Here is a 13,795-nt window from a genome sequence, read left to right on the forward strand (position 1 = left end):
TTTTTATAACCCAACCCTGATTGGTGCTTCTCCAGAACTTTATCCCGGACTTGTTTTGATACCTACTTGGTCTTCATGATGCTGTTTGTTTAGATATGCTCTCTAACAAACTCTGGGGCCTTCCAGAAACAGGTGTATTTAATCTGAGATCATGTGACACTTTAATTGCACACAGGTGGACTCCATTCAACTAATTATGTGACTTCTGAAGGCAATTGGTTGCACCAGAGCTTATTTAGGGGTGTCACAGCAAAGGGGGTGAATGCTTATGCAATCAAGACTTTTCAGTTTTTTATTTGTAAATAATTTTGAAAAATATGTAGATTTTTTTCCCCACTTCGACATTATGGACATTTTTGTGTAGATCAGTGACAAAAAAACCTAATTAAATCCATTTAAATTCCTGGTTGTAACACTACAAAATGTGGAAAAGTCCAAGGGGGGTGAATACTTATGTAAGGCACTGTATACATACATATATATATATATATATATATATATATATATATATATATATATATATATATATATATATATATACACATATATATATATATATACACACACACACACATATTATATATATATATATATATATATATATATATATATATATATATATATATATATATATATAGAGGTCATTTAGCAGACGTCTCTGCTGCAGAGTCACTTACAATAGAACCGCTACTGTACGTCTCAGCCGAAGGACAGAGCATATGGAGGTTAAGTGACTTGCCCAGGGTCACACACAGTGAACATAAGAACATAAGAAAGTTTACAAACGAGAGGAGGCCATTCAGCCCATCTTGCTTGTTTGATTGTTAGTAGCTTATTGATCCCAAAATCTCATCAAGCAGCTTCTTGAAGGATCCCAAGGTGTCAGCTTCAACAGCATTACTGGGGAGTTGGTTCCAGACCCTCATAATTCTCTGTGTAAAAAAGTGCCTCCTATTTTCTGTTCTCGAATGCCCCTTTATCTAATCTCCATTTGTGACCCCTGGTCCTTGTTTCTTTTTTTTAGGTAAAAAAAAAAGTCCCCTGGGCCGACATTGTCTATACCTTTTAGGATTTTGAATGCTTGAATCAGATCACCGCGTAGTCTTCTTTGTTCAAGACTGAATAGATTCAATTCTTTTAGCCTGTCTGCATACGACATGCCTTTTCAACCCGGGATAATTCTGGTTGCTCTTCTTTGCACTCTTTCTAGAGCAGCAACATCCTTTTTGTAACTGGGATCCTCCTGGTAACAAGCCCCTTTCTTTAACCACTGGACCACCAAGCCTCCTATATTATTTATTTATTTATTTATTTATTTCTTAGCAGACGCCCTTATCCAGGGCGACTTACAATTGTTATAAGATATTGACCCAATGTTTAATTTCTAAATTATGTTTGTGGTATTATATATCTATTTTAACTGCTTCAGTTGCTACCAGCTTCAATGAATTGAAGAAAAAAAAAACGGTTTTTCAATCTGGAAATCTGCTAACCCAATGCCTTATTATAATTGTACAGAAAATACATAGGCTATACATACACGTTTAATTTATTTATTGTTTGCGAGTTACCTTTTCCTCAGTTTTCAGTTGGGGTCCCAATTCAAACTGTCATAACTTTCTCTTTACCATCTTACCTTTCCAAATTATACTGCAGAAAAAGTTAATAAGACTTAAACTGCAGACTTGAATAACATTGATTGACACGCCCCTCTTTTCCCAAGGAGGAATGCCGCGTCTTTTGCCTGTCTATGTGGATTTGATTCCAGCGCTATTACACTCTTAAACCTGGTATTTTACATACTCGTGAGTGTGTTTCATTAAATTATCATTTAAAAAGCATATTGAAAGATATTTATATTTTTAACAGCAAACATAACGAGTTAATTTGCTCAGGCGCTTGCTTTTTATCAATTAAAATACAACCCAAGGACCTTCTTCCTCCCAGGGCGTAACCAGCCTTGCTTTAAATAGAATGATAGCAGTTTCATCCAATCATATGATTCAATTGCTTAAGCTGTTCTCGTCTGGGCCAATCAGGCTTGGGAGTAGATGGGCAGTTCCGGGCGCTAGTAGTTGCTAGGGGCGGAATGTCTCCCTGACAACCAGGGCTACCCGAACGGAGACGAGACTCCTAAACAAACTTCTCCAAACAGCGAGAGCAGGTACAGTACATTCAATAGAACCGAAATAATGTACACGTTATATATTTTAACGTCACCAAACATTTTAGATGCATGTGATGCCTTTTGTAAGTGTTGTGCTTTTGACAATGCATTGATTTAGTTCGGTCAAGTGATGTAAAGCAATGGTTGGTCTTTACATTAAATACATTGCATTGCTTTAAATTTATGTTTGAATTAATTGGGTATTCAGCTACGTATATACACAGGTAAGACGGTTGTGTATAATGGTGACAATTTGATTTTAATGGGTTAGCTGCGTTTCACACATAAATAAATACGACCAAAAATTACCCGACCAGTTTTTACTCGAAGCACGTCTCTTAAAGCTGTTGCACTAATAGTATTAGTATTAGCATCAAACTTATCAGAACCGCAAACAGTGTAGTAAGTGTGTAAGTATAAAATAAATCGATATTCGCTCATATTGTACTGTATAATGGCTCGACTTGGGGTTTAAATTCCATTCATATCGTTTGGCATTGGAGAAGTACACCGAAATAAGACTCCTATTGCAAAGCAGTTTCATCCATTCCAGGTTTTACTACGAGCTTGATTAACAGTGTGTGTAGGTAAAAAGTCTTATTAAACTCATAACCAGGAATGGATCAAACTGCTATTGTATTAATTTGATTTGTTTATTGCATTTATATAGCGCTTTTTATACAAAAGTATCGCAAAGCACTGTACAGTACATAGCAGAAAAAAGAACCAACCACAATACATTTGTATAGCATGTCACACATACAACTGCCACAATCAGACCATTTAAATAACAGATTTAAATAACAGTATACACATAATAATATAAGTCTTGACTTGAAAATTGTAATGGTCCCAGTTTCCCTGACAAACGAAGGCAGAGCATCCCATAATTTAGGAGCTCTACAAGAAAAAGCCCTGCCTCCCGTGTTGCTCAGAGTGCGGTTTGGAAGATACAGGGTCAGTAACTCCTGCTGGGTGCTAATCCATTCAGGGCTTTGTAAGTTAACAGCAAAATCTAAAAATCAATTCTATACTGCACAGGAGCCAGTGTAAAGAGGTCAAAACAGGGGTAATATGTTCACTTTTCCTGGTTTTAGTCAAAATTCTAGCGGCAGTGTTCTGGATGAGCTGTAAGCGAGACACCACACGTTTTGGGATACCAGAAAAAAATGCATTACAATTATCAATTCTAGATGAAACAAAGGCATGCATTAGTCTCTCGGCATTAGATACGGAAATAATTGATCTAAGTTTGGCTATATTTCTCAAATGATAAAAATATACTTTAGTAACTACCCTATTACAGCGGGAGTCTTATTTCTGTCCCTGTTGTTTGAGTTCTTTTAAACTGGCAGGATAAATGCATTTCACTTGACTAAAAATAAAATCTGCATACTTTATATAGAACACTGTGATAGAAATGTCAAGTTTAAGGGTCACATGGGTAACTATTGTTGTTGATTTTAAAGGGATAATCTCTAGTAATTGAAATGGTAATGCCTGTATATATAAAAATACATACACATTTCTACACTAAGAATGTCTCCTTAAAGTAACAAAACAGTTCTAGTAATGGTAAGCTAGCCATCCATGCATATCTTTTAATTGTTGATATTTGTGGAATCGGCACAGGTCGCACACTGAAAAAACCTCTTCTATATTCTTTAAGACATGACCACTGATGTTGTGCAGCAAAATCTTCTTACTTTTTATTTGCTTCATTTTGATTCAAACACAATGCGGTTTGACACATAGCGTGACTTCATCAGGTGTAGCTAATTGGAGAACAGTTTTATAGTAGGTAGGTTTGGTGGTCCAGTGGTAAAAGAGAAGGGCTGATACCAGGTTTAAATCCCGGCTCAGCCACTGAGTCACTGTGTGTGACCCTGTACAATTCACATAATCTCCTTGTGCTCCGTCCTTCGGATGAAACGTAAAACCGAGATCCTATTGTAAGTGACTCTGCAGCAGCAGCAGCAGTTGTTGATGATTCATAGTTCACCCCCTAGTCTCTTTAAGTCGCTTTGAATAAAAGTGTCTACTAAATGACTAATTCATAATAATATAGATATCGATTAATCCAGTCATTGAGCAATTGATTAAACAATAGATACAGACACATCATTATATTCATTTATATTTATTGTTTCCACAGAAAGCTTTAAAATGGCTGAACCAGCAGAAAGCAAGAAGGAGGAGGCCGACTACAAGAGAGTGCACAGCTTCCCTCTCGTCCGGGTAAGAATAGCATAATGAAAGCATAATGAAAGCTTGGTAAAGAACAGGTAAGCATTGTAAAACATGGTAATCCATGGTAACCTATACATCTCATCTGAAGGACGGAGCACAAGGAGGTTAAGTGACTTGCTCAGGGTCACACACAGTGAGTCCGTGACTGAGCCGGGATTTGAACCTCCTGGTATCAAGCCCTTTTCTTTAACCCCTGGACCCCCAAGCCTCATGCATTGGTGGTATAAAAGTGTCCCAGCCTGCAAAACAGTGATTTGATGCTTGAAGTGTAATGCCCCGTGCTCCTCTTGCAGCACACAGACATGCCAGAGGAGATGAGAGTAGAGACTATGGAGCTCTGTGTCACTGCTTGTGAGAAATACGCCACAAACAATGAGGTCAGTAGCTTTCTTTTCTTCCCCTATCTGTCCCTCTCCCTTCTTTATCTCAGTACCTTATATACCCCCCCTTCCCTTTTTATAATATCTGCAGTCAGTGTTCTGAGTAGTTCCAAGTGCCGTTGCTCGAATATTGAATATTATTGGGGTGTTGTTTTTTCTTGTATAACCTAGGATGCTTAGTGCTTTTAAAAAAGCCCAGTCACTTATCAGAGTTGCCGGAAACGTATAATTTTTTTCACTCTTGTACATTTGAATTCGGAGCTGCTAGCTTTCTAAAGATTAGGATTTGCTGAAAGTATTTTGTTAGCCTCTGTATTGTAAACTGTGAAGGAGCCTGTCTGTGTTGTGTGGTGTGGTGTGTCTCTCTCTGTCTGTCTGTCTGTCTTTATGTTTGCTGAAATAATGTAGTTAGTATTGTAAACTCTGAAGGATCCTGTCTGTGTATGTCTGTGTTTGTCCTCTGTATTGTAAACTTTGAAGGAGTCTGTCCTCTGTATTGTAAACTCTGTGTGTGGGTGTCTCCTCAGAACGCCGCTAAGATGATCAAGGAGTCCATGGATAAGAAGTTCGGCTCTTCGTGGCACGTAGTGATTGGGGAGGGCTTCGGGTTTGAGGTGACCCACGAGGTGAAGAACCTGCTCTACATGTTCTTCGGAGGGAGCCTGGCCGTGTGCGTGTGGAAGTGCTCCTAGCAGAGCCACACTCAGCAAAGCACAGGGACTCGCAATCTCTCTCTCTCTGGATCAGGTTTATTCATGAGCTGTAGATCCATGCTAAGCTCACACTACTTTATTGTTCTAAAGTTAAACTGTAGGAAATGAAGCGTTTACTCCTGAGAAACATTCACATTACAAAATGGCTTTAAAGTGCTTGTAGCTAATCACATAATTATATATCTTACCTGGTTTGTTTGGTTTCCATTGGCTACATACAGGTATGGCCAAAAGTTTTGCATCACCTCGAATTTTGGGATTGAGACATCATTTAAAAAATATATATGAGCATCATTTTGTATCTTTTATTTAACATCATGTAATCAAAGAAACTATAAAATGATATCGCGAAAGTCTCCTGGAAGCCATAATAGTAGTACATTAGTATTTCATGTTAGATTTCAAAATTTCACAAAACTACAAAGCGGTGTGTAATTCAATGTGTTAACGTAACATTATTCAGCAGGTTTCATTCGACTTTATAAAGCAAAATTAGTTAATTCTGTAGGGGGATGCAACACTTTTGGCCAGAGCTGTAAGTCTCAAGCATGCAGGTTTGAAAGAAACACATAGTGTAACATGTATTTTCCTTTTTATGTACTATTAATTAGTCAATTAGCATATGCTTTTATTACAACAGGACCTCGGTTTTTCGTCTCCTCTGAAATAGTTTCCAGGCTTTGCTCTCAAGAAATCTGGAGCACTACCTGGGTTACCTCAGCAGTGTCAGCCGGTAGGGGAAGCTGCTGGCTGGTTATTAACCCTCCAGGTGAACAAGAACATGCAACAATATCTGAAAGCATTGCTTGCAAAAATAGATTTTTTTACCCCAATAGATTTTCATGTTTAATATAATGTAATATTTTTCAAAACTGCAAATTTGAGACCTCTATAACGAATAGAAGTACACAACAGGTAAGATTCACAGGATTCTTTTATTAGCTGCAAACACTTATAGAGACATTTAATTATATCAGTGAGTTGTTTTGTGAAACGTGCTCTGTTACTTTTCTCCTTTTATGGAATAGAGTAATTGATTTGAAAATATGTTGTGGCAGGATCAACAAAGAGACTTGAGAATGAAAAACACAGGAACGCTTTCCAAACTATTTTATAGAAACCAGAAAGATCACCAAACCTGATTATACGGTGCTTTGCCCTGTATGAAAGTTGCTGCTGTTCACATTTGTGTTTTGGTTCCCTGAGCTAACATATGGCGTCGATAACCCCCTACTGCTGAAGGTAGCAGCAGGAGGATGGCTGTTTAGTTCACAATGGAGCAGATGGAAAATATTGTGGGCCTGCCTGCAGCTAAATCTGCCTCAGGCAGGCAAGCCAACAAAGTCTGGTTTCAAATTTTGGAAGTGCTAGACTAGAACTTACAAAAGCTGTTATTCCTTTAAAGGAAAATAAAAAATGGTGCAAACTTTGCATTGGAGCATCTCTCTCTGTGTCTCTCTTGTAAGGAGAGGGGTTTAGGGAGAACTGAATTGAATATCATCTCTCTCTGTCAATTTCAACTGCACTAAAATGACACATTTTTACTGTTTTATTAATGTAAAAAAAAGCTGCAAAAAAAGTCATTTTTTTATTGGTCCAGACTTGTGTAGAAAAAAACTTTTTTCCAACCTTTTGTTGGATCAACTCATAGGGCTAACTTATAAACTTTGGACACTATAGGGTGAAAGTAGGTTTGTACAGGTAAGATGATTTAGACCAGGGATATCCAACTGATGGTTAAAAGCTTCAGAATATGTGTTTTTAGAGAGGGGGGGGGGGGTATGCATGTTAATTTTGTCTATTGTAGTCAACACTAATGAAGACACTAGCCAAAACGTTTGTCTGTTGACAAAACTGGATTGTATCAACCACTAACTTTTAGGGAGAATCCTGTTTTATAGGTAGTTGATACAATCCATAGCGACTCCTCAGTTCTGTAAAATCTGACTCATCCTTCTGGGAAATGGGTTGATCAAATCAGCCCCTTTCTTATAAGTTTTACCTTGCATTGTTTTTTTTAGTTAAAATGTAATGCTAAAATGCCTTATTGTCTTACTGAGTTCGAAGCAAAGAACAAAAAAAACATCAAAATGCTGGCAGCACCACCTCAGCTGAACTTTTCTTTGCTCTCTTGCGTAATTTATATACTGTGAATGATGTTTTGTTTGCAGGAGCAACAATGGTGACCTTTATTTAACCAGGAAAATCCCATTGAGATTAAAATCTCTTTTTCATGGGAGAACTGGTCAAGAAGGTTGCATGTAATACAAAATTTATATTTATATATATAATTTACAAAATGAAGACAAACAAGTTAATCAAATTATACAAAGCAATTTAGGGGCTTCGCCCAAAACAAAAACATGTCTCAACTGCATAGAAACTTAGTCTGAGATCTAAGATTATAAATACTACCAGAGTTCATTGGCAATTTATTAAGATGATTTGGGATGTTGTCAGGGATAGCCTTATAAACAATTATACACCAGAGTCTTCGTGATGATATGGAAGTCAAGACCAAACAAACTATATAAATCACAATGAACGTAGTAACCCAGGTTGATTATAAATCTCAATGCAGAAGTGAAGAAAAAAAAATAAAAAATCTGTTTCACTTCACCTTTGCTTTGGCCCATGCAATGCACTATAAAAACAAACAGCATTACCAAAAATGTCAACAGGGGTTATGAGCTGTGTATAATTATTTGTAAGGGAGTTTAGCTTCCTGGTCTTTCTGATCACTAGTATGACTTTTAGACTGAAATGTTGGATATCTCTGCTCTGGACTATTCTTCTATATTATGGGATTTGTTTGCATGTTTTTTATTGTTTGTTTTAATTGTATACTTTGTGTATGAGAGACCGTCCATAACCTTGCACATAAAATCTCCGGAATGCAGTCCGCCCAGTATCTCAGTATTTCAGGTTCTGGTAGTGTATTTGTGTCTGCTATTGCATTATTTTATTACAGGATTATAAACTCACAGGAGTCCTGCATCGGGTTTAGCTATGTTATTCAAATGACCAGGTAGGTAGTTGCAAGGATTTGATCAATCAGGCCCTTGCTAAAGGTACTCTGAACCGATTACACCTATCATCACAGCATGTCTGTAGATTGTTTATTAAGCAAGAAAAGCAAGGTGAAAAGATTTGTTCAATAAGATTGATCAGGTCTGTCTAGTCTAATGCATTGGAGGCTTGGTAGTCCAGTAGCTTGTTAGCAGGAGGTTCCCAGTTCAATCCCAGCTCAGCCGTTGTGTCTGACCCTGAGCAAGTCACTTAACCTCCTTGTGATCCTCTTTGTGGCACTGCAGCAGCAGTTGTGATGCATGGTTTACCCCCAAGTCTCTCTAAGTCGCTATGGATAAAAGCATCTGCTAAATGACCAAATAATAATAATAATAATAATAATAATAAATTCAATTGCGTTCTGAAACCCTGGACTGGGAGCAGGAACCTAAATCTAACCCTGTATGATTTTTTTCAACGCGACAAGGAAACGGTATGTTAGTCCAATGTGATTTGGGATTGTTTCTTTGAAAGACAATGCTCACAGACTGTTATTTTTTTTTAAACAAACATTTCATTCAGGGCCAGTTTCAATCCTTGAAGCAACCCAGACTTTACCTATCTACAGTAACAGATGTGCAGCCACGCACCACCATGCAAAGAGAATTTACCTTGTAAAATTTCATTTTATATATATATATATTTAGCATGCTTTAGCTTTTTTCCTTTTAATTGTTTTGTATGGATTTTTACTTGAATTTTAACGGTTATTTTTTTGTTTTAAATTACAAAAAAATGCTTTGTAAATAAATTAAATGATTTTGTATATTGCTGTTCGCAATATAAATGTATTAATAAACATGATTTATGTATTTCATGTATCTTTTAATAAACTTATTTAAAAAAAAACACACATCAGGTTGATTTTGTACAGCCACCATCTGATAGAAAAGTTAGTGTGGAATTATTTTTATGATGTTCGAGATGATTCTGATGATTCAGTTCTGTTTGCAATCCATAGACATGTTCAGCTGTGGCCAAAGGTTTTGCATCACCCTATATTAACTAATTTTACTTAATAAAGTCGAATGCAACTTGCTGAATAACATTACGTTAACATATTGAATTGCACACCGCTTTGTAGTTTTCCATATACTTTTCGTGAAACTGACAAAATCGAACATGAAATACTGTACTGCTGCTATGGCTTTTGATATAATTCCAATATGGCTTTTGTGATATAATTTTATAGTTTCTTTGATGTTAAATAAAATATATAAATTATGTTCATATTTATTTTTAATTGCGTCTCAAGCCTAAAATTGTAGGTGATGCAAGACTTTTGGCAATGGCTGTACTTTATACGCAGGCTAGACAAGCTAGCATTATTGTTTAACAGTAAGATCCTGCACCACCTAGTGAAGCTACTGTGAATCAAGTCTCTTGTGTGTTGTGTGTGCAGCTGTTGATGTTTACAGATATTGGCAAAAATGATTGAATTGTAAGTCAAATGACATTTTCTTATTTTTGTGTTGTTCCATTACCTTTGTATTTGTTTATAATCATTTTATGTTTTTTTTTTTTTTTTTGCGATTTACTCAGATACTGTGCTTTTGAAGTGTATTCTAACTCTTCAACCTCAGTTTAGGAGCTGGTCTGCAGTTCCACTTGCCTGCCATGGATATAACATACAAGAAGTGTCCAGGAGTCAGGGCTTTAGATAGTGGTGACACTAACTAACATGCTGCTGAAGCCTACATTACATGGCAAGTAACTAGAGCTGAATAGCAGCTCAAGTAATTGTTAAACAGTAGTCCAGCGGTTCAAGAAAAGGGCTTGATACCAGGAGGGTCAAATACGGGCTCAGCCACTGACTCACTGTGTGTGACCCTGAGCAAGTCACTTGAGCTCCTTGTGCTCCATCCAAATGAGGTCCTATTTAATGTGACTCTGCAGCAGCAGTTGTTGATGCATAACTAACCCCCTAGTCTCTGTAAGACGCTTTGGATAAAAGAGTCTGCTAAATGACTAATTAATAATAATAATAATAATAATAATAATCATAATTATTATTATTATTATTATTAGCTAACATATGTAACTTTACATAAAATTACATATACTTACTAATAAAGTTAGACCTTTGGTAGCACTTTTGTAATGCAAAATGAAGACTAGTTGAACAAAGGTGAACTGCCTGAATATTTTCTGGTGCCAACGTGTTTGATAAAACTATGGATTTTCTGGTGTAGTGAGCAGCTTTGTTGAGTTGTGTAATGATATTATCTAGGTTATAATGACCCCCTATTCTTGTACAGTGATATAACACAATGATGCTTATTAGTCTTTTGGCTCGATGCATGTTTACACACAAGTACACACACACACACAGTGTCAGGACAAACTGCCCTGCTCACAGATAACACTGACACAAGCTGTAACGCAGACACGCATTCTGCCAAGACCAACAGATGCAAGGGACTCACTCATCAGAAGCTTTTTAGTACCAGAATCTCTGACCTTTGGGAATGCAGACTGACAATGACAATTGTAACACAATTGATAGAATAGTACCACGGTATGCTAACTGCCCTGCCCAAATGAGCTGCGATGGCAATGCAGACAGACGGTGACACTACAGAGGCAATGGAAGCACAAGTAGAATGGGACCACAGTGTGCTAACTACACCCTAACTGATCTTCAATGGCAGACAGACAGACAGCGGCACTGCAATGGTTCTGTATTACACTAAGGGACAATTGTAGCACAAGTATAGGGCAGCTACAATGGTGAGACTGAGAATGGGACCACAGTGTGCTAACTATACCCTAAATGATCTTCAATGGCAGACAGACAGACAGTGGCACTGCACAAATGGCAACACAAGTATTGGGCAGCAACATTTTATAATTGTATTGTTATGGTCTACTTAGGCCTCTCTTTGTGTTAGTTGGTGCTGCACTATTGAGATGTACCTGTGCTGGCCCTGTGGGCACAAAGTGAATGAACTGATAATCTAAACGACAGTGTGAAGAGGCTGTGTTGTACTTCTCCCAATCCATTGTGCAGTGTGCTGGTAATGCTGTGTTCTGCTAACTGGGGTTTCTTCAGGGTGATGCAGTGGGATTAGAAGAGGATGTCTCTGTATTCTCTCTCTGCAGATTAAATGTAGAATATGAAATATTCAAACTGGTCAGTGGCGCAGAAGAACAGGCTTCAAAGGCAGCTACAGGGTGCAGTGGTGTTCAAATGCTCCCCCCTCTCTCACTATGCGTGGATCTGATGTCGTGGCCTCCCACAATTCTCATGTGGATCATTTCACAGCACCCCATAGCCTCCCGGACTCACTCCTCATATATGATACACATTAAACACCAGCGCTACAGTTAGAAATACTAATAGAAATAAATTCAACGATAATTAGTAACTTATTTAATTGGATTTGTTAAGTTGCTTGTGTAATACATATTTGCAGAAAGGGTCGGTAATATATATATATATATATATATATATATATATATATATATAAAACTAAGAAAATGTGACGGTTTGAACAACAATAACGATGTTACAATGTTTCTGCATTCAGCCATCTGTCAATTTCAGTAGCAACACTGCTTTGAAAGAGCATTGCTTACCAAGGTTTGACGATCAAATTGTTATCACTTTTGTCTTTATCACTGATCTCCCTTTTCTTTTATGTGTGTGCATTTTAATGATTTTGAATTGACAGATGATTCTCTAACAATTATGTAAGGAAACAAAATTATTTATGTATGTATTTCTCTGTATGGAGCAGCACACAACAGGATTTTAAAAAGTCCAACTTTTACAGCAAAATCATTATCCTTATAGGAGGCTGTGTGGTCCAGTGGTTAAAGAAAAGGGCTTGTAACCAGGAGGTCCCCGGTTCAAATCCCGGCTCAGCCACTGGCTCATTGAGTGACCCTGAGCAAGTCACTTAACCTCCTTGTGCTCCGTCTTTCGGGTTGTAAGTGACTCTGCAGCTGATGCATAGTTCACACACCCTAGTCTCTGTAAGTCGCCGTGGATAAAGGCATCTGCTAAATAAACAAATAATAATATACAAGAATGAGGCCACTAGTTATTCACAGAAATGAAGCAATGAGATCAGTTACCAATTCCAAGTCGCTTGATTTGATGCAAATCAACACATGCTGTGGCTTGTGTAGCGATGTAGGGTGCTGAGTTTTGGTTCTGGGTCCTACTTCCGTGAACGACCAAGGAAGTAAGCAGTAATACACTTCCTGGAAAGGACGGCTTGCAAACAAAGATTTCTTTAACCTAGTGTAGTACCAGATACCATGTTTTAAAATAAGAATCCATGTTTGCTATAACACGTGTTTCTTTCAAAACTGCACATTTGAGTCCTGTGTAGCTAAGTGCAAAACAGGCAAAATGCATGGAATTATTTGATTAGATACTTTAACACACACAGAATGAACAGCAAGCAATTTCCATCAATGGCTGCTTCATGTCAGTTTGTTCAGCATTTTAACTGTACTGCATCTGATTCTACCAAAGACTGTCCTTGCACACTTAATTCACAACCTTCAATGAGATGTCTCGCCTCTCAATCAAGTGTCACAGCGTGCTGTTAAGTATCGGGCTTGTTGGAGAGTATGGGAGCAGTTTAAAAAGAAAGAAAATCAGGTTTTATTGGATGCTTTCCTCTTTAAAGAAAACAACAGCAAAGCCAAGGTAACAGCAGGAGGAGGGGTTGCTGGGAGAGAGCTGATAAGCAGCCAGTCCCATCGCTGTCGGAGGTGGTTGCTAGGCAACCAGTGCACTGGGGGGGAGAGAAGCAGAAGGATGATGCGCAATGTGTGTGCGTGAGTGTGGAGGGGATTTATAATAGAACACGTCTATGTGTGTGAAAGAGAGGGAGTTCGAGAAGATAAATCTGTGTGTATTATCTACACAGGCATGGGCATCAAATTAAAAACACTTGCCATACCGCTGTCAATAGGGTGTACACCATGTGACTGATTCATCCACCATAGGACTGTCAATAGGGTGTAGAAACAAACTGGGACTAATTCACCTGCCACAACACTGTCAAAAGGGTGTACACCACGTGACTGATTCATCCACCATAGGACTGTCGAATCCGAAACTCTAAAACTCTAATCCGATGTAGGAATCTTTTCTGGTTCATGATCAAGATTTTAGTTGGAACCTCAAGCTTCAGAGTTCTCAGTTCAAGGTACAAGGTACACTTTTTATTTTTGAGAAATCAATTATTAACCCTCAA

The 13,795-nt window shown here is 37.7% G+C and overlaps 1 protein-coding gene across 1 annotated transcript; it reads left to right on the plus strand.

Annotated features, from left to right (window-relative positions):
- Window positions 1–2,077: 2,077 nt before the first annotated feature.
- Window positions 2,078–9,421, plus strand: LOC117433085 (dynein axonemal light chain 4). Its single transcript, XM_034055128.3, has 4 exons — window positions 2,078–2,164; window positions 4,323–4,405; window positions 4,711–4,794; window positions 5,325–9,421. Exons 2-4 carry the CDS (start codon window positions 4,334–4,336, stop codon window positions 5,487–5,489), a joined length of 321 nt encoding a protein of 106 aa, XP_033911019.1. The 5' UTR covers window positions 2,078–2,164; window positions 4,323–4,333; the 3' UTR covers window positions 5,490–9,421.
- The last annotated feature ends 4,374 nt before the right edge of the window (window positions 9,422–13,795 follow it).

This window comes from Acipenser ruthenus, chromosome 52 (assembly GCF_902713425.1).
Source record: "Acipenser ruthenus chromosome 52, fAciRut3.2 maternal haplotype, whole genome shotgun sequence".
Classification (NCBI taxonomy): Eukaryota; Metazoa; Chordata; class Actinopteri; order Acipenseriformes; family Acipenseridae; genus Acipenser; species Acipenser ruthenus.

Bases quoted from the DNA above. Each gene is read 5' to 3' on its own strand.
- LOC117433085 (XM_034055128.3), top strand. From the start codon at position 4,334: ATGGCTGAACCAGCAGAAAGCAAGAAGGAGGAGGCCGACTACAAGAGA. The intron at 4,406-4,710 runs GTAAGAATAGCA...CTCCTCTTGCAG, and splicing joins ACAGCTTCCCTCTCGTCCGG to CACACAGACATGCCAGAGGA. The intron at 4,795-5,324 runs GTCAGTAGCTTT...GTGTCTCCTCAG, and splicing joins AATACGCCACAAACAATGAG to AACGCCGCTAAGATGATCAA.